The sequence below is a fragment of the Bombina bombina genome, chromosome 5 (assembly GCF_027579735.1).
Source record: "Bombina bombina isolate aBomBom1 chromosome 5, aBomBom1.pri, whole genome shotgun sequence".
Taxonomy (NCBI): domain Eukaryota; kingdom Metazoa; phylum Chordata; class Amphibia; order Anura; family Bombinatoridae; genus Bombina; species Bombina bombina.
In genome coordinates, this window is record NC_069503.1 from 550,990,678 (window position 1) to 551,012,585 (window position 21,908).

Genomic DNA, 21,908 nt, shown 5'->3' on the forward strand with positions numbered 1-21,908 from the left:
CTTGCAAAACCGATCCACAGAATCTTCATCTGTGAAAATCCAAAATGAAGAGACAGCCCTCGTGTAATGAGCCATAACTCTCCAAGGAGACTGCAGCCCTGCAGTCTGAAAACAATCAAAATAAACTTCTCAACCAGAGACAAGTAGCAGTAGTCTTCTGATACAGAGAAAACAAACAAAAACAGAAGAAAAAATAGTAAGTATGTACAACATCCAAATTGTGCACACACATTCCTCAACATATAAGAATAAGGACATAGAGAGGGAACAACAAATTCCCAAACAAAATTTCCACTTAGGAAAAAAATCTGCCTTATCCGGAATAAGATAAAGCGAATCACACTGCAAAGCCGAGAGTACCTAAACTCTCCAAGCAGAAAACAAAGCAAAAAAAGAAAACTTCCAAGATAAAAATATTTAAAATCTATTGAATGCCATGGCTCAAACTGAGCCCGCTGCAAGACCTTAAAACCAATGGTTAAAACTCCAAGAGGAGCAGCAGACTTAAACACAGGCCTGATACCAACAAGGGTCTGACAAAAAGATTACACGCCTGGCACATCCGCCAGACACTTGTGTAAAAAAGGATAACGTAGAAATCTGACCCTTCAGAGAACTGACTGACAAACTGTCCTCCAGACCTTCCCGGAGAAAGGGCAAAACCCCTAGGAATCCTGACCCTACTTCAAAGAGTAGTCCTGGGATTCACACCAATCAGGGAATTTACGCCATACCTTATAGTAAGTTACCAGTAACAGGCTTGCCAGCCTGAATCATGGTCTCAATGACTGATTCAGAAAAACCAAGCTTAGAAAGAACTAAGCATTCAATCTCCAAGCAGAAAACCACAGAGGAAACGAAAATTGGATGAAAGAATGAACCCTGAATTAGAAGGTCCTTCCTCAGGAGCAATCACCAAGGTGGAAGAAATACATCTCCACTAGATCTGTATACCAGATCCTGCGAAACTATGCAAAAAACATTAAAATACCGATTTACACGGAGCGCAACGCAGCATGTCAGTTGCTGAAACAGCTCTGGGGGGAAATGAATATGTGTCCTTAAATCAGCCCAGAATAATAAAGGGGGATATACTTAATCTCCTAAACAAAAGTAGATACCCCAAGTCTCTAAAGTCACCAAAAAGCAGTGCCTGCACTCTGCCTGAAAATATCCTTACCAAGGATATTATGTGTCCCAGATAAAATAGCAGCTAGTTAAGTGCACAGTCTCCCATACCCAGAAGACAAAAGGCACTTTCCTGCAGTCTGGCCGTCCAGCAGGAGGACAGTTTACATGGTATGAGAGGAAGCCACTCCTCACAGAGACCTGTAGAAAGAGAAAGAACAGAGTAAACCTACTTAGGCTTTCTATACCAGGGCAGCAACATGTTAGGAAAACGCAGCAAAGCCCACTTCACAAGTTCCTAACTGCTTTAAAACCACCACTGCTCTACTGAAGAGACTAACATGGAGTATGGCTAGACCCAATCTTGAGAGGGAAAGATCAGAGCAAACCTACTTTGGCTTTCTAAAATTCTAAAATAATAAAATCTTGATTGAAGATAATTTTGTTCTTCAGACACCAAAACTTCACCTCCTCCTTGCACCAAAGGCAAAGAGAATGACTGGGGATTGTGGGAAGGGAAGCGATACTTAACAGCTTTGCTGTGGTGCTCTTTGCCTCTTCTTGCTGGCCAGGAGTGGTATTTCCCAACAGTAATTGATGAAGCCGTAGACCATATCTTAGGAAAGAAATATCATCAACCACTAATACTATTATCAAAAGAAGGGATATATGGAAGCACATTCAATAAATGACTAACTTTAAACAAAATACGCCATACCTGTTTAATTTGGTCAAAAGTTAAAGGGTATAAACTTTTTATTGCACCATACTTAGCGAGTATGTTCAGAGCATCAACTAACGTTGTCACCTGTAAAAAGAAAACATATGCAAACAATAAAACTCCTGTATTAAGTAAAAGAAAAAACAATTACACTAGCAAGTCCTATATTTAAGAGGAGAAGTATGTTTAATCCCTTCAGTGCTGATCTATTTCAGAACTCTGAGGTGTCATTTAGCACTCATTGCATTTACACACATTTTTCTTTCATACCTTATTTTGTACAGAAGGCCAAGCAGTTTTAGAAAATGTCTTTCTATTGTAGAAATCTACACCATATAAAATGGAAAAAATACATTTTTATTCCATACATAGGGTTAGATTACAAGTGGTGCACTAGACGTAGCATGAGTTGCAATATCAATATCACAACCATGGTAACTTTAGCGCGGTATTACAAGTGGAAAGTAAATGCGTCTGCTCGATCTCAGATTTAAAATTATGGTAAATTTCAGACTTTAATAAATTTCAGACTTTAAGATTGTGGGCAGGCATATAATTGTAATAGAAGCATTAAAGTGAAAGTCAATCCTAGCGTTGTACAAACGCTAGGATTAACTATTGAAACAAATAAAGGGGACTTTCATTCATTAAGTATAAGATACTTCATGTAGAAAGCTCCTTTATTTGTTTCAATCGATCGCTGTTCTTAGCTGATTTACTGCACGGCTATTGGCTAAGAGGTGAAAACTTCACCTCTTAGCAAAAAATTGTTTTAGCCGTGGGCTGCTGTAGCAGCTAAGAACGGCAATCGATTGAAACAAATAAAGGAGCTTTCTGCATGAAGTATCTTATACTTCATGAATGAAAGTCCCCTTTATTTGTTTCAATAGTTTTACAAACGCTAGGATTGAATTTCACTTTAATATAGGCACGGATTTAACCCTTTCCACGGATAGATGATAAAAAAAAAAAAGGTGCACATCAATTGTTTAATGGCAAAGATTACATATAGCTGAAGTTTACCATCACTTTAATTTGCAATATAATTTAATTTTGTCGGGTTAGAGCGACTGAAGACCTCACGTGAGAGGATTAAAAAATGAGCACCAAACACAACATAAAAACATTCAAATAAAGAGTTACACTGATATATACACTATCTGATAAAAAGTATTCATATAAATATTCTAAAAAAACTAATTTATGTTTTCCTGATCATTTTTTTTTTTCCTGTTTGTGAGAGTCTTAGACCTTACTATTGGGAATACTTCACCAGGAGGCAGCAAATACACCCAATCAGAGCTTTCAGTATCTCTTCCTTCTCTTTCCCAGTAGTACGTATAGCCCACAGTAAGAGAGAAAAGAAGAAAGAATATATAATTGGGGTAAAGAAGTTCAACCAAAGACTGCCACCACTGAATAATACACGGGCAGCTTTGTGGACTCTCTCGACCAAGAAAGAAAGACATTTATCAGGTGCATTTCTTTCTTGATTGTGAGAGTCCACAAACTTGCCCGTGTATTAAAGATACAATTACCGGAAAAAAACAGAAAGAGACTAGAGGATTGACAGAAATCCTTGGTCGCCTGGAGGTAAAATTTCAAAGCTCTAATGACATCAAGACTATGAAGTAACTGTTCCTTAGATGATTTTAAGTCAGGACAGAACAAGGAACAACAATCTCCTGATTGATGCTTTGTGAAGATACTACCTTTGGGAGAAAACCAAAGAATGTGGGCAACACAGAATTATCTTGGTGAAACACCAAGGGCTAGATTATGAGTGGAGCGCAAAATTGCGCATTTGCGAGTGGGATATTTGCTCTCCACTTGTAATACCAGTGCAAGTAAATGTGCGCTGGTATTATAAGTACAGCGCAATGCAAACGCAACCTTGTGTTCGCATTGTATGAAAGCTTTGCACTCAAGAGTGCGCTTCCATAGGCTCCAAATGGAGCCTCGTTCTCATGCCGATAGTCACGGCAGAGATCCTAGCGCAGTGAAGGGGGCAAATCGTGCAGCGATAGGCAGCAAAGGGTAAATATATATGAATATATACATATATATTTATGTGTTTATATGTGTATATACACATATTAACACAAATATATATGTATATATGCATAAACATATATATTTCAAGTACCAACACAGTCCCCAATGTAAAGGCACTTTTCAGTGCAGTTTTTTTCTAACACCCCACATCCGCTCACTTTAACCCCTTAAAATTGCTTTGTGCATTTATTCCTAAAAAAAAATAAAGATGCTACATTTACTATTTTTAATAATGGAAACTTACACTTAAAGGAACACTAAACCCAATTTTTTTCTTTCATGATTCAGATAGATTATACACTTAAAAACAAAGGTACATATAGCATGGATTGACACTTTCCTTCAGTTATTGAACCGCTGCTTCCCAGTGTCTCTCCTGAAGCCTGTTTGGAAGATATGGGGTGCAGAAAGGAGCACTTTTTAAAATTGTGAAAGCTCTTGAAAAAGACTGGGTCCGTTGAAACGTGTTGGGCATAATAAATATTGCTTTTATATGAGAAAGCTGGTGAAGTCCATTCTTTGCACATCTGGGAGCCGTTTATCCAGATTTTAAGCTGTGAGTATTTACACACCATTATACGGTGTCTTAAAAGATATCTCAGCACAATCTTCTGACTACGAGTATCCTTCTCCTGATGGAAAGCACAAAGACAGTGGAGCGCAAGTGAATACACAGAGAGGATCCGTAGTTAACCAGCGCCTTCTTTCTGCACCCCATGATTCAGATAGAGCATGCAGTTTAAAGCAACTTTCTAATTTACTTCTATTATCAATTTTTCTTTGTCCTCTAACTATCTTTATTTGAAAAGCAGGACTGTAAAGCTTAGGAGCCAGCCCAATTTTAGTTTAAGCACCCTAGATAGTGCTTGCATTTTGGTGGCTACAAAGAAAAATTGACATTAGAAGTAAATTAGAAAGTTGCTTAAAATTGCATGCTCTATCTGAATCATTAAAGAAAAAAATTGGGTTTAGTATCCCTTTAATTTTAGGGGTAATTGGGGGACATTTTTTTTTAGTGCAATGCTACAGCGAGCTTGCAGACAAGCCAAATGTAAAGATCGAGCTTGAACCAATATATCGTCCATGTATGGTGCCACTGACACTCCCTGTGCCCTTATTACAGAAAGTAGCTTACCAAAGACCTTGGTGAAAATGCAAAAGGAAGGGCTACAAACTAATAATGTTTGTTTAGGAAAGCAAATCAGAGAAAACTGTGAATGGACCCTGAACCACCAGGGGGAGAATAGAACTTATAGTCTCCATTTTGAAAGAACGTACCTGCAGAAACCTGTTCAAGATATTTAGATCCAGAATGGGTCGGAAAGGTTGCCTCCTTTTTCTGGAACTATGAAAAGATTTGAATAAATCCATTTTTCTGCCACAGGAACTGGAACAATTACTCCCAGATCTCCTAGGTCTTTCACACACCTTAAGAAAGCTGACCTCATCTCTGGTCTTCTGGAAACATGAAAGAGAATAACCTTCTTCGAAGAGCACGAGAAACATATCCCATATCTGTGGAAGATTTCTTGGCATGCTTGGACTTGTTGGTTGAGGGGAGTCTGACTTCTGACCCTTGTTCTGGCGAAAGGAAAATTTAATGCTGGCCTTTCCCTTAGGCCTAGATCTTTTATCCTGGGGTAAGAAAGCTCCTTTTCTACCCGTGACTATTGAGATAATGGACTCTAACTCAGGACCAAACAGGTTCTTCCCCTTGAAGTCAAGAGATAATAACCTTGAATAGAAACCATGTCTGCTGACCAAGATTTTAGCCAGAGTCCTTTGACACAGAACAGCTAAGACTGTATTGTTAGCATTGATACAAACAATGTGAAACACTGCATCACAGATAAAAGCATTTGCCCTCTTCAGGTATTGAATGCGCTCCAGAATATTGTCAAAAGGGGGTTCTTTAGAGATCAGCTCATTTAAGGATTCACACCAGAAAGCAGTAGCTCCTGCCATAGCAGCAAATCCTACTGCTGGTTGGAATATTAGTCCATCCTGCATATAGGCCTTTCTTAGACATACTATTTTCCTGTCCATGGGACCTTTGAAGGAAGTACTGTCCTTCAAAGGGATGGTAATTCTCTTATCCATCCACATTTGGAGTTATTAACCCACAACTCTAGGTTAGGTACAAGAAAAAGTATTCTAAAAGATGTAGATGAGGTAAAAGGCATGCCCCAGGCTTTTCCCATTCCTTCTCAATTATCTCAGAGATCAGCTTAGGTATGATATTCTGAATATCATACCAATCTTTTGTACAGGTTTATCCTCCACTGGCTTAGACTCTTGAACGCCTAAGGTCTTAAGAACCTCCATTAATAAGGAGCGCAAATGTTCCATTTTAAATTGAAACATGGCATCCTCAGGCTCCATGTCTGAGTCAGAAACAGAATCTTCTGAAGAAAGTTCTCCCTAAGAGAGAGAAGCTTCCACCTGAGAATCTATAGCAAGATGAGCTGAAGAGACACTCTTTGGAGAAGATTCTGACTCTAAGTGTTTAAATGTATGCTTGCGCTTGGTTGGAGGAGGGAGAACCGCCATGGCCTCAAACTACAGACTGTAAAGAATTTTTAAATCCAGGAGTAAAAGTCAGTCACCCCAGCCTGTGAAACACAAACCAGCAGTACTACCACAGAAGAAGTGATGGGTGCCTGAGAATGACGAACAGGCACTAAACAAGTAATACACAGCTGTGCAGGTGGCTATACAGTCCCTAATTTACAAACATTTATCTTCTCTTCAGGGACAACAATTTCTGGAGTATCCACTTCTACCATGATAATTACAGCGGAAACAGTTTCAAATTGCTCCATGATGACCCACAACAATAAAGATAATTGTCCCTTAAAAATATGTCAAAGTTAAACTAAGAACACTTAGAAAACATCTGGGGTAGATCTGGAAGGTCTGCCATGAATTGCAGTGTAGCCCTGTCAGACATGTCTGCTCTTCCACAATTGAAGAGATGCTGTGAGTGGAAATGCACACCAAAGTGTTTAAACCCCTCCCCGCCACAACATTAAACTATGGCCGGCTTGTCTGCATAATGTACTGTCCTGAACCCAGGGCTGCACTGTGTCACTCTAACACTGCAGTGCATTGTTGAGTGAACTACCGGTCTTCATAAAAGAGTATTGATGTACAAGATGCTTGGAGAGATGCTTGGTTCTCAGTGCCCAGATACTCTATTGGAGCTGAAGGAAAAATGTGCCACCGGTTCCCCTGCAGTACCAGTTGATGTATAAGTCTGAGAGACTCCAAGTCCTATTAATAAACATTAAAGACTCTATGCAACCCAAGCAAAGTTAGAACTTGGACTAGGGACAGGAATTCACTGAATCCTCTATTGTCTAAGAGTCCTCTAGAGTAGACTAACTGACAACTGGAACCTGTATAGGGAAAAATGACACCTTCCACTTAAAGGAGGCTTGGGAACTTCCCAGTGACACCAGTGCTACAAGTATCCTTCTAATCCCTCTCTTCTAGTAACTGAGGGATGAAATGATTAATCTTCATTGCACCTCTATTCTTGCCCTCTCCTTGAAGAGGCAAAGAACTACTGGGAAAAAGCGAGAGAAGTGGGAGGGATACTTAAAGCTCTGATGGGGTGTGTTTGCATTCTCCTAGTGGCCAGGTGATATAATTCAAAAAGTAAGGTCCTGGACTCTCACAGCCATTAGAAAGAAAACGTTATATGGGTTCAAAGATATACAGGTGAAACTCGAAAAATTAAAATATCGTGCAAAAGTTAATTTATTTCACTAATGTAACTTAAAAGGTGAAACTAATATATGAGATAGACTCATTACATGCAAAACAAGATAGTTCAAGCCGTGATTTGTCATAATTGTGATGATTATGGCTTACAGCTCATGAAAACCCCAAATCCACAATCTCAGAAAATTAGAATATTACATGCAATCAATAAAACAAGGATTGTACATAGAACAATATCGGACCTCTGAAAAGTATAAGCATGCATACTGTATATACTCAGTACTTGGTTTGGGCCCCCTTTGCAGCAATTACTGCCTCAATGCGGCGTGGCATGGAAGCTATCAGCCTGTGGCACTGCTGAGGTGTTATGGAAGACCAGGATGCTTCAATAGCGGCCTTCAGCTCTTATACATTGTTCGGTCTCATGTCTCTGATCTTTCTCTTGGCAATGCCCCATAGATTCTCTATGGGGTTCAGGTCACGCGAGTTTGCTGGCCAATCAAGCACAGTAATCCCACGGTCATTGAACCAGGTTTTGGTGCTTTTGGCAGTGTGGGCAGGTGCCAAGTCCTGCTGTAAAATGAAGTCAGCATCCCCATAGAGCTCGTCTGCGGAAGGAAGCATGAAGTGCTCCAAAATTTTTAGGTAGACGGCTGCGTTGACCCTGGACTTAATGAAGCACAGTGGACCAATACCAGCAGATGACATGGCTCCCCAAATCAACACAGACTGTGGAAACTTCACACTGGACTTTAAGCATCTTGCAGTGTGTGCCTCTCCATTCTTCCTCCATACTCTGGGTCCTTGGTTTCCAAATGAGATACAAAATTTGCTCTCATCAGAAAAGAGGACCTTGGACCACTGAGCAACAGACCAGGTCTGTTTTTCTATAGCCCAGGTAAGATGCTGACGTTGTTTGTTGTTCAGGAGTGGCTTGACAAGAGGAATACAACATTTGAAGCCCATGTCCAGGATCCGTCTGTGTGTGGTGGCTCTTGATGCACTGACTCCAGCCTCAGTCCACTCCTTGTGAAGTCCCCAACACTTTTGAATGGCCTTTTCCTGACAATCCTCTCCAGGCTGCGGTCATCCCTGCTGCTTGTGCACCTTTTTATTCCACACTTTTCTCTTCCACATAACTTTCTATTAATGTGCTTTGATACAGCACTTTGGGAACATCCAACTTCTTTTGCAATTACCTTTTGAGGCTTTCCCTCCTTATGGAGGGTGTCAATGATGGTTTTCTGCACAACTGTCAGGTCAGCAGTCTTTCCCATGAGAGACCATTTAAAGGCTCAAGAACCCTTTGCAGGTGTTATGGCTTAATTAGCTGATTAGAGTGAGACACTTTGAGCCTAGAATATTGAACCTTTTCACAATATTCTAATGTTCTGAGATTGTGGATTTGGGGTTTTCATGAGCTGTAAGCCATAATCATCACAATTATGACAAATCACGGCTTGAACTATCTTGCTTTGCATGTAATGAGTCTATCTCATATATTAGTTTCACCTTTTAAGTTGCATTAGTGAAATAAATGAACTTTTGCACTATATTCTAATTTTTTGAGTTTCACCTGTATGGTATATTACAAGGTGTTTAAATGGAAATGTCTGTAATCTGGGTGTATGTGTATATATATATATATATATATATATATATATATATATATATATATATATATATATATATATATACACAAACTATATATATATATATATTCATATAAATACACACACACATATACACGTCTAAATATGTGTAATTATGTGGTATAATGTGGTATATATATATATATATATATATATATATATACACATATACACACACACACATACTGTATATACATACACTTTGCAGCCCTTTCTACTCAATTACCTAATATTAAGAATATTTAATCATATTTAATATTGCTTTTTATTGTGTATTTACTGTAAATATTTGACATTCCAATGTTCTTCACATAGGGGAAAATAGATATTCCTATATATATCTGTATAGATTGATGCACGTATATATTCACATATTTATATTTATATATATATATACATACATACAGTATCTCACAAACGTGAGTACACCCTTCACATTTTTGTAAATATTTTATATTGTTTCATGTGATAACACTGAAGAAATGACACTTTGCTACAATGTAAAGTAGTGAGTGTACAGCCTGTATAACAGTGTAAATTTGCTGTCCCCTCAAAATAACTCAACACACTTAATGTCTAAACCGTTGGCAACAAAAGTGAGTAAACCCCTAAGTGAAAATGTCCAAATTGGGCCCAAAGTGTCAATATTTTAATATTTTGTGTGGCCACCATTATTTTCCAGCACTGCCTTAACCCTCTTGGGCATGGAGTTCACCAGAGCTTCACAGGTTGCCACTGGAGTCCTCTTCCACTCCTCCATAACGACATCACAGTGGATGTTAGAGACCTTGCGCTCCCCCACCTTCCATTTGAGTATGTCCCACAGATGCTCAATAGGGTTTAGGTCTGGAGACATGCTTGGCCAGTCCATCACCTTTACCCTCAGCTTCTTTAGCAAGGCAGTAGTCATCTTGTAGGTGTGTTTAGGGTCGTTATCATGTTGGAATACTGCCCTGCAGCCCAGTCTCCAAAGGGAGGGGATCATGCTCTGCTTCAGTATGTCACAATGAACTGTAGCTCCCCAGTGCCGGCAGCACTCATGCAGGCCCATACCATGACACTCCCACACCATGACACTCCCACCACCATGCTTGACTGTAGGCAAGACACACTTGTCTTTGTACTCCTCACCTGGCTGCAACCATACACGCTTGACACCATCTAAACCAAATAAGTTTATCTTGGTCTCATCGGACCACAGGGCATGGTTCCAGTAATCCATGTCCTTAGTCTGCTTGTCTTCAACAAACTGTTTGCGGGCTTTCTTGTTGTTAGGATATGTTAGCCTTACCAATGCCAAGACAGATTCAAGCTGTAAGTGATCATAGCCCTGTAGGGAAGCACACAAGATCACACATGCAGAACGCAGACACTGTCAAAGATGCACCGTTTGTAATTATAGGTAAACAAACTATGATTAGACCCCCTGACTCAGAGCATTTGATGGATTGGGCACTGAAATGCCCTGACCCTGTGAAGCACCCAATGGGAGCAATTACCTATCTTAAAAGGGTCACAAACGATATGTGTCTGGGAGGTCCTGATTATAGGTTTCTGTTAAATGTGATCACCAAATATGCAGATGTGAATTTTCCTAGTGTGTATCAGTACTTAGACCCTAAGTATGATAATGCAGAAGGTAGTGAGTATGTGTGGAGAGATTTTAGAATTGTGAATGACATGTGGGTGGCAGTTGAGGAATTTTTTAAAGGTCAGCATGGTGATCGCAAAGATATCACGAAAGCTGGTGCGTGTAAGCAGAGGCAAGGTGAACAGGTGTCTGACTTTATGAAAAGATTTGGTGACTGTTGGAGACAGGAATGTTGTTTAGGGACACAAGGAGATTTAGGGCAATTTTATGAGCAACATCTGTTGAATAATATGCATTCACAAACTGCGTAATTGGTGAGACAGACAATTTCAGGCATACACAGTATGAAAGTGGAGGAATTTGAAAGGGCTGTGCGAGAGAAAGATGCAGCAGATTTTTTTCGTATGGGTAAGGAGAAAGGTCAAGAGAGTATGCGACGATGCTGGGTGTTGCTTAAGCCAGCATCGCCCACCAATGGCATGTATAGTAAATGCCTTTCTGCGATGTGGCTATGTCGAGAGCTTGGAATATTGTGACAAGCTCGCTTTACATAGTTGCGGATCACTTGGAATATTTCGCCGCCTCATAGCATTTTGAACATCGGGGCTTTAGTCACAAGCCTTTCATAGGGGTCATAGGAACTTGTCCTTTGCCTCTGTCTGTTGGTTCATAGATATACTCCTATTCCAGTTCCTCTGCTGTTATGTTTCAGCACTGGTCTTGGCTTCTTACCCGTTTCCTCCAGTATCAGAGTGCCTTTGTGCAAGTACTATACATTTATTTATTTGGCACTCGATACACCGCTTAGGTTATAACTATATATATTCTCATATATAGTACACAGCCTTGGGACAGTTATATATGTGTTGTTATTTGATATTTCTCCCTTTAAAGTTTTAATATGGTTATTATTATCCATGTCATTTTTCGACGCTTCTGCATTTTCACACACTTATTTTGACGCCTGCTTATTTTTTCAGGCGCATACATTTTTCAACATACGTTGGCCTTTGGGTTTGTGTGCGTCGGATTGATAGTTTGTGTACTTTTTGGAGCCATCACCTATTAATGACTTAAGTTTGACACGCGCCTCCCTTTGCAAGTGTGCTATCTGGATGCAAGATGTACTTGTGATTTTTAAAGTTTTTAAGAGTTTTTTTCCATAAGGGGTGAGAGCTCTTTTAATGGGGATGTTAACATTTAACTTTGTTTTCTGCATTTTGTCTTGAGGATTTCTTTTGGCCCTATGCTCTTTTGAAGTTTTGTTTAATTTAGTTATTTCATCTGAGATATTTTAGCTGAGATTTCTACTCTTTATGGTGTTCATTTTTTTCTTTTTTTCGGATAAGGTTAAGTGTCAGGACTCGTACCTTCATCCCCCTGGCCGCGACAAACACGTAGCCTGCAGCTGTCCTTCTCGGCAGTCTGTCTAGCAGCTGTGGCTGCAACTCTCTAGCTGCGTGCTGCAAAGATTTAAAGGGCCAGTCATTGACTATAGGAACTCCCACCTGGAGGGCGCAGATGTGGGAGTTCCTATAAAAGCTCAATCAGCCCTTTAATCTGGGCTGAGTTATTGCCCTATACAGAACATACTTCCTTGATTCCTGTGTATGCTCACCTTACTTCTAAGACCAAGCATACTTACCTTGATACCTGTGTATGCTGATCTTGCTCCTGAGACCAAGCATACCTGTGATACCTGTGCATGTTCACCTTGCTCCTGAAACCAAAATCCCCTCCTGTGATACCTGAGTATGCTCATCTTGATCCTGAATCCAAGATCCTCTCCTGTGATACCTGAGAATGCTCAACTTGATCCTGAAACCAAGATCCCCTCCTGTGATACCCGAGTATGCTCACCTTGAACCTGAAACTAAGAAACCCTCCAGTGATAACCAAGATCCCCTCCTGGGATACCTGAGTATGCTCACCTTGATCCTGAAACCAAGATCCCCTCCTGCAATACCTGAGTATGCTCACCTTGATCCTGAAACCAAGATCCCTTCCGGTGATACCAGAGTATGTTCACCTTGATCCTGAAACCAAGAACCTCTCCTGTGATACCTGTGTATGCTTACCTTGGTCCTGAGACCAAGCATCTCTACTGTGATACCTTTGTATGCTTACCTTGCATTTGAAGTCAAGCATTTTTGCTGTGATACCTGTGTATGCTTACCTTGCTCTTGAAAACCAAGCATCTCTACTGTGATACCTCTATACCTGTGTATGCTTACCTGCATCCTGAAAGTCAAACTGAGATCGCTAATACTGGTGCGTATTCATCTTATTTCCCAAGCTGTGTCAGTTGTTCTTTCCTGGCCATCTAAAGAATACTCACCAACAGTACTCACTGGGTAGCTTGTGCTTGTTGAGAGACTTGTGCTTATTATACCTTCTAAAGAATTCCCACCAACAGTGCCCGCTGGGTAGCCTGTGCTTGTTGAGAGACTTGTGCTTATTATACCTTCTAATGAATTCCCACCAAAAGTGCCTGCTGGGTAGCCTGTGGTTGTTAAGAGACATGTACTTATTATACCCAAGGTATTCTTTTCCTACTTCTCAACACCAGTATATTGTCAACAATACTTTTAGTAATTATCATGAAGTTGGGATATGATCTCAAATTGCTTTACCTGCTGTTTTCATTTCATTGCTTCAGTAAAGTTTTCCACACACCTCCCCTAACCCTAACATTAAGTTTTCTGACTTTATAAGTTGGGACATTGTTGTTTCTGCTTTGTTATTCATAGTGGTCTCTTAATGTCTTGGATTCTGTTACAGTTTTGAAGTGTTATACTACTTAGGTTTTCAGGTAAACTTTTAGTTTGTTTCTTTTGCTGGTTCTAGGAATTTCAGAGAATGTCTGCTGTTTTTTTTGGTTTGGCAAAAGCTTTTGATTTATATAGTTTTCTTGGAGGCAGGTCAGCCTCCACCTAGATCACTTTCTGCTATTTTTTTCAGACCAGTCATCAGTTCTTGTGTTTTTAGAATGTTTTATCAGTGGATCAATTTTTGCAAGTCAGCTATTTGGTCTGCTTTGCATATTTTTTCTACCATATTAATGTTCTTGCTTCTTATGAAGAAGCCTATGGTAGGGTGTCCTTCAGGCAGTTGTCTCAGGTTGATTTATTTTTGCCTGTTGGTTATTGTTATTGCCTTTTTCAATAGTGTGCCACTTGTAATCTAGGCCTGAATGGTTAATTAAAGAGCGTTTATAATAATATTTTAGTTACCATGGATAAAAGTGTGCATTTGTTTGGTCTTGTGCATGTATACAACGATTACACACATCTCAACACAAAGTCTAATCACCTTGAGATTAATTAAAAGAAAGTTTATTAATTGTATCTCAATCTTAAAGGGACACTGAACCCAATTTTTTTCTTTCATGCTTCAGATAGAGCATGATATTTTAAGCAACTTTCTAATTTACTCCTATTATCAAATGTTCTTTTTTCTTCTTGGTATCTTTATTTGAAATGCAAGAATGTAAGTTTAGATGCCGGCCCATTTTTGGTGAACAACCTAGGTTGTCCTTGCTGATTGGTGGATAAATTCATCCACCAATCAAAAACTGCTGTCCAGAGTACTGAACCAAGAAACAAGTTTAGATGCCTTCTTTTTTAAATAAAGATAGAAAGAGAACGAAGAAACATTGACAATAGGAGTAAGTTAGAAAGTTGCTTACAATTGCATGTTCTTCTGAATTACAAAAGAAAAAAAATTGGGTTCAGTGTCCCTTTAAACTATTAGAAAGAGACATTTGCAAGAGGCATCGCTGCACTTTTTTCTCTTTTCAAACTGTTTTCATTACATTCAGGAAAACAATTTTTTTTTTTTAAAGTATAAAAAATACATATATACTACCTTCTCCATGTATACTTCTCCATAGGCAAATTTGGGAGTTGTTGGTGGGATAGGTCCTTCTGGAATCTGTTTATACTAAAAACAAAGATTACAGTTTCATTGATGCATAAAGTATAATCAGTCATTATAACAGCTCAACAGTAACATGATTAAGAAATAATATGTTTCAATACACTTAAATATCCTTAATACTACCAGAAGCTTCACACTGTTTTATACGTGGGAATTTACATCTTGGATTCATCTTAACCATAAGAAAGCCCTTTTATTTCACCTAAATTCAATTTACAAATTGTCCCATTTTACTAAATAAGGGCTTGACAAAGTGAGACAAGGACTTAGAATATAATCTGGCTAAATATTCTTGCCAGCTTCTAAATTTGAGTTAATGGGACACTTAATCAAAATTAAACTTTCATTATTCAGATAGGGCATGCCATTTTAAACAACTTTCCGATTTACTTCCATTAATAAAATGTGCACAGTCTTTTTATATTTAAACTTTTTGAGTAACCAGCTCCCACTGGGCATGTGCAAGAATAAGGGTGTATGCATTTGTGAATGGCTGATAGCTGTCACATGGTACGTGTATGCATTTGTGATTGGCTGATGGCTGTCACATTGTACGTGTATGCATTTGTGATTGGCTGATGGCTGTCACATGGTACAGAGGGAGTGGAAAAAGACATAACTTAAAATTGTCAGAAAAAAAATCTACTACTCATTTGAAGTTCAGACTAAGTGATATTGCATTGTGTTATCTTGCATTTGTTGATTATGCAAATCTACTGTGTTGACTGTTCCTTTAAAATACCTTGTATGCATGACAGTGCTGCAATATAAACATTATTCCAAACTTATTAATGTGTGATTATTTAGGGACACACACACCATGTGACATTGCAGCTGTAGTTTAAAAATTCTGAGTATTTCAAAAATGTATGCTTACCTGATAAATAAAATTTCTTTCATGGTGATAAGAGTCTACTAGCCATTAATCCTGGGGATTCAACTTCTAGCCACTACGAGAAGGCAAAGATACTCAACATTCTAAGATGCTTTTAATTCCTCTCACATCTCTTTAAATATGAGCGGGTCTCATGGACTCTCACCAGCATAAAATAAATGAATTCATCAGATAAGCATACATTTTGGATGGTTAAAGTCCAGAAGCCATTACTCCTGGGATCTAATATCCAAGCTGTGGAATCCATGAGTAAATGGGTGGGACAAAAAATTATGGCAGGCAATTATTTACCATAAACTGCAGTCTGAAGTACTTTCCTGCCAGAAGCTGCCTCAGAAGAGGCACAAATATCAAAAGATAGAACTTAGGGAATGTGTGTAAAGAAGACCTGGTTGCTGTTTTGCAATCTGTCCAAGAGAAGTTCCACTGTTAAACACCCAAGAAATGGAAACCGAACTAGTAGAATGGACTGTAATTATTTTGGGGAAAACATTACACATCCACTGTTTAAAGCAGGAAGCAAAATATCCACAGTTTAAAGCAGTACCCTACATTTTAAGCTGAAGTTGCCTGATCCAAAAGAGAGTAGTAAAAAAAACCTCCAAAAATTAAAGGATTATCTAAAAAAATATTTTTTTACTAAATTATACAAAAGACTTTCTAAAAAATCTTTTGGATTGGAAAAGATAAAGGAACTACAAATCAGAAACACTCCTGGCAGAAGAGATTGTTAAAAGAAAATATCTTCCAATATGGAATAATAATGTCTAAGACATGCATAGGCTAGAACGGAAGTATTTGCAAAGCTCTTTAAACCAAAATAAGGTTCCAAGGAGGAGAAATTCACTTGATTACCTGACTTGTCAGGACAAGTCAGGTAATCAAGTGAATTTCTAGAAGAACAAAAGTCTTAATGTCAGAAATTTTAGTAATTCTGCTATGGAACAAACCCAAAGGTGGTCTTGCAAAGAACTGACAAAAAAGCCCTTCTCTAAATCTCCTTATAAAATGTTTAGAATTCTTGGAATTCTCAAAGAATTTTAAGAAAACCATGTTTATTACACTTGTGAATTAAAACCTTCCAAATCTTGTGATTTTTAACTTGTTACAGGCTTTAAGCTTGAATTAAAATCTCTAATACTTTGTCAGGAAACTCTCTTTGTTTAAAGGGACACTGAACCCAACTTTTTTCTTTCGTGATTCAGATAGAGAATGAAATTTTAAGCAACTTTCTAATTTACTCCTATTATCAATTTTTCTTCGTTCTCTTGCTGTCTTTATTTGAAATATAAGGCATCTAAGCTTTTTTTTTGGGTTCAGATCTCTGGACAGCACTTTTTTATTGGTGGATGAATTTATCCACCAATCAGCAGGAACAACCCAGGTTGTTCACCAAAAATGGGCCGGCATCTAAACTTACATTCTTGCATTTCAAATAAAGATACCAAGAGAATGAAGAAAATCTGATAATAGAAAAATTTCATGCTCTATCTGAATCACGAAACAAAAATTTGGGTTCAGTGTCCCTTTAAGGATTAATCTTTCAATCTCTAAGCTGATAAACTGAGAGTCCCGAGATCTTGATAAACAAAAAGGGAACCTTGGGGAAAAAAAAAAAAAGGTTAAGATGCAGAAGAAACAACCCTGGAGGAAAATACGGCAACTGAACTAAGTTTGTATACAAAGTACTGTGTGGCCAAGCTGAATTTATCAGAAAATACTGGTGAAATCTCCTGCTTCATTTAAACTATGACTCTGGAAAGTAGAACAGTTGAAGGAAAAATGTAAGGAAGGCGAAAAGAACAATAAAATCCACAAAATTAGCTTGAGGATCCTCAGACCTGGAACAGTATCTAGGAAGTTTGTTGTTTAAATGAATGTTCATCAAGGTCTATCTCTGGAAGACCCAATTGATTCACAATCTGGTCAAAAACATCTTTATGACAGATCATTCCCACAGATAAAGTTATTGTCAACCGAGACCATCCGCCTTCCAGATGTTCACTCCATAAATAAGAATTGCAGAAATTGTACAAAGAATGTTCTCTGTCCAAGTCAAAATCTATGTGACCATCTACATTGCTAGAGAACTGTGATTTCCCCCTTGATGATTGATATACTTCACAACTGTGACATTTATCTGACAGAAATAAGTCTCTATTTAAGGCTCACTGTAAAGCTAACAAGATTGCACAAAGTTCCAGAAAGATTATTGATAACCATGCCTTCTGGGGAAACCAAACACCCTGCTCTCCACTCGACTCCCAGACCTCTCTGCAACCAGAGAGACTGGCATCTGTAGAAGTTCATACCCAAATGGGATGAATAAAGAATATCCTCAGAGACAACAGATTGACAATTTAGCCATCAGGAAAGAGATTGTCTCACACTAGTATCCCAAAGTAGATAGCCAGTTGTTATCCCAGCACTATTGCTAGCATGTAATACTAAAGAGAATGCATATGAAATCATATGGAGGGAAAAGATTGCATAACCATCCAATCCCAATTAGGAATTGAACCTTGAAGGTGATTAGAAGAGTAGAAAGGCTTCTTACTCTATTCGGTCTTGTTCCAAATGGTATAAGATTTCAAGGAAAAACTGGAAGAGACAGGATTTTGCGAATACAAAGGAAAAGTTTTGGTTTCTAAATTATCAAAAGGACAAAAACAGCTAGTTTTATTATTTCCTATAGAGATCTAGTCCTAAGATAGAAACAAATACCTACCCTCCAAATAGAGAATAAATAATGGCATCCGGACCAGGGCAAAAAAAGATCTTAGAAAGAAGAGCAAAAAAACATAAAATTCAGAAGCTGTAAACAATTTAAAAGATTAGATTGAACACTAAAGTGGAAAAAAGCCGTTCTATGGAAGGACTCCAATTTCCTATCTAAAGGATTCCTGAAAATTATCATCCAAAAATGGAATAGTAGTTCTGCAGCTAACACAGAGATAAACCCATCCACCTTTTGAATGAACTTTAATGAAGCTAACAAAACAAACTTCTTAATGAGCTGAAAATATGGAGTAACAAAGAATCACCGTTTGGCCCATGTCTAGGAAATATCCAGAATGGCCTCAAAAACAGAAATACAACTGGAAGGCTTAGTAGAAAGGTAAAAATAAATCAAGTTGTTTGATAGCTTTTTGTTCAGCAGTTTTTGGGTCTTGGATACATAAAACCTCTCAGCAAATAAGTAGAATTCTAGACATTAAAGAGGTAATCTCTGAAATGATCAGCAATAGACTCCTAATCATCTTAAATTATCTTACCTTCAGAAATATAGCTGAGGTGTCTAAGTCTGATATAAATAAAGGGATATTCCAGCCAAAATTGAAAACCACATGGGTGCATTTCGGAATTCAACAGAAGCATTTTTGTAATATACATGCATTAGCAAAAATGCTTCTAATAAAAGCTATAGCTGTTTCAAAAGTGTATTTAAGAATGCACTGTGCACCATCATTTTAAACAGAGAGCCTAAGGTGCTTGTACCATCTGGTAATGACTCAATTTGTTAATTGCTGACATGATACAAGCCCCAATGATAATCTGAGCGCTACATTATTTAAAATGTGGGTGCAGTGAAAAATGCAAACACTAAAACAGTGATAACTTTTACTAGAAGCATTTTTGCTAATGCATGTATATTGCAAATATCATTCAATTAAAATATGTGATTAATCTATGTGCATTTAAATTTTGACTGGAATGTCCCTTTAAGAAATTATTGAGCACACAAAATCATTAAATCCTGGAGCAAACTCTGTAAAACTCCCCTGTACAATGCAACAGAAGGAGAACAGATTTCTTTAGAGGAAAAACATTACGCAGAATGCATAATACAGGGAGTGCAGAATTATTAGGCAAGTTGTATTTTTGAGGATTAATTTTATTATTGAACAACAACCATGTTCTCAATGAACCCAAAAAACTCATTAATATCAAAGCTGAATAGTTTTGGAAGTAGTTTTTAGTTTGTTTTAGTTATAGCTATTTTAGGGGGATATCTGTGTGTGCAGGTGACTATTACTGTGCATAATTATTAGGCAACTTAACAAAAAACAAATATATACACATTTCAATTATTTATTTTTACCAGTGAAACCAATATAACATCTCAACATTCACAAATATACATTTCTGACATTCAAAAACAAAACAAAAACAAATCAGTGACCAATATAGCCACCTTTCTTTGCAAGGACACTCAAAAGCCTGCCATCCATGGATTCTGTCAGTGTTTTGATCTGTTCACCATCAACATTGCGTGCAGCAGCAACCACAGCCTCCCAGACACTGTTTAGAGAGGTGTACTGTTTTCCCTCCTTGTAAATCTCACATTTGATGATGAACCACAGGTTCTGAATGGGGTTCAGATCAGGTGAAGAAGGAGGCCATGTCATTAGATTTTCTTCTTTTATACCCTTTCTTGCCAGCCACGCTGTGGAGTACTTGGACGCGTGTGATGGAGCATTGTCCTGCATGAAAATCATGTTTTTCTTGAAGGATGCAGACTTCTTCCTGTACCACTGCTTGAAGAAGGTGTCTTCCAGAAACTGGCAGTAGGACTGGGAGTTGAGCTTGACTCCATCCTCAACCCGAAAAGGCCCCACAAGCTCATCTTTGATGATACCAGCCCAAACCAGTACTCCACCTCCACCTTGCTGGCGTCTGAGTCGGACTGGAGCTCTCTGCCCTTTACCAATCCAGCCACGGGCCCATCCATCTGGCCCATCAAGACTCACTCTCATTTCATCAGTCCATAAAACCTTAGAAAAATCAGTCTTGAGATATTTCTTGGCCCAGTCTTGATGTTTCAGCTTGTGTGTCTTGTTCAGTGGTGGTCGTCTTTCAGCCTTTCTTACCTTGGCCATGTCTCTGAGTATTGCACACCTTGTGCTTTTGGGCACTCCAGTGATGTTGCAGCTCTGAAATATGGCCAAACTGGTGGCAAGTGGCATCTTGGCAGCTGCACGCTTGACTTTTCTCAGTTCATGGGCAGTTATTTTGCGCCTTGGTTTTTCCACACGCTTCTTGCGACCCTGTTGACTATTTTGAATGAAACGCTTGATTGTTCGATGATCACGCTTCAGAAGCTTTGCAATTTTAAGAGTGCTGCATCCCTCTGCAAGATATCTCACTATTTTTGACTTTTCTGAGCCTGTCAAGTCCTTCTTTTGACCCATTTTGCCAAAGGAAAGGAAGTTGCCTAATAATTATGCACACCTGATATAGGGTGTTGATGTCATTAGACCACACCCCTTCTCATTACAGAGATGCACATCACCTAATATGCTTAATTGGTAGTAGGCTTTCAAGCCTATAAAGCTTGGAGTAAGACAACATGCATAAAGAGGATGATGTGGTCAAAATACTCATTTGCCTAATAATTCTGCACTCCCTGTATGATTCAAAGAGGTAATGCTAAGCTGACTGATATGATTCAAAGAGGAAATGCAAAATAGACTCTTAACTAGTGTTACATAAGTGATCAGTGGATATCCCCTCTAAAGGAGGTAAATGAATAGCAATGAGGACAGTTAAAGTATGCTGCATTAAAGAATACACAAACAGAAAAATCAAATAAATGAAGACAGCCACCAAAATGCTTTATTTTACTGTAAAAACATATAAAGCAGTAAATAAAATGTGCTAGATTGCAAGTGAGGCACAAACGTTTTGTGCTAACGCAATTGTGTTTTCGCAGGCCATTTTCAATCCGCTGATATTACATGTGCAGTGAAATTGCGCTGCAATCACCAGTATTAAGTTAGAACATGGACCTCCGCGATGAAGATGGCCCATCACCATCGGTGAGTACCAACTTTGGGGTTAGTGTTAGGTTTAGGGTTTTTATTTTTTTGGGCAGCAAAAGAGCTGAATGCCCTTTTAAGGGCAAAGACCATCCAAATGACCTTTTCAGGGCAATGGGCAATTTAGTTTTTTTTAATTATGTTTTTATTTTTATTTTGAGGTGTTGTAATGTAGAGGGGTTAGTGGGATTTTTTTTAAGCAAAAGAGCTGATCGGTTTAGGGCAATGCCCTACAAAAGGCCTTTTTAAGGACTATTGGTAGTTTACTTTTAAATTAGTTTTTTTTTTTAAAGGGGTATTAGAATAGAATAATTTTTTTTTATTTTTGGTAATTAGTTTTTTATTTTCTGTTATCTTATTTTTTTTCTGTAATGTTAGTTAT

The 21,908-nt window shown here is 38.3% G+C and overlaps 1 protein-coding gene across 1 annotated transcript in view; it reads right to left on the reverse strand.

Moving 5' to 3' along the window:
• GLB1 (galactosidase beta 1) overlaps positions 1-21,908 on the reverse strand; it is an 821,644-nt gene that overhangs the window by 188,663 nt on the left and 611,073 nt on the right. The window contains exons 11-12 of the mRNA XM_053714505.1: positions 14,741-14,815; positions 1,847-1,936 (exon numbers count right to left, since the gene is read on the reverse strand). Coding sequence (XP_053570480.1) covers positions 1,847-1,936; positions 14,741-14,815 — 165 coding nt within the window. The remainder of the gene's footprint in view (positions 1-1,846; positions 1,937-14,740; positions 14,816-21,908) is intronic.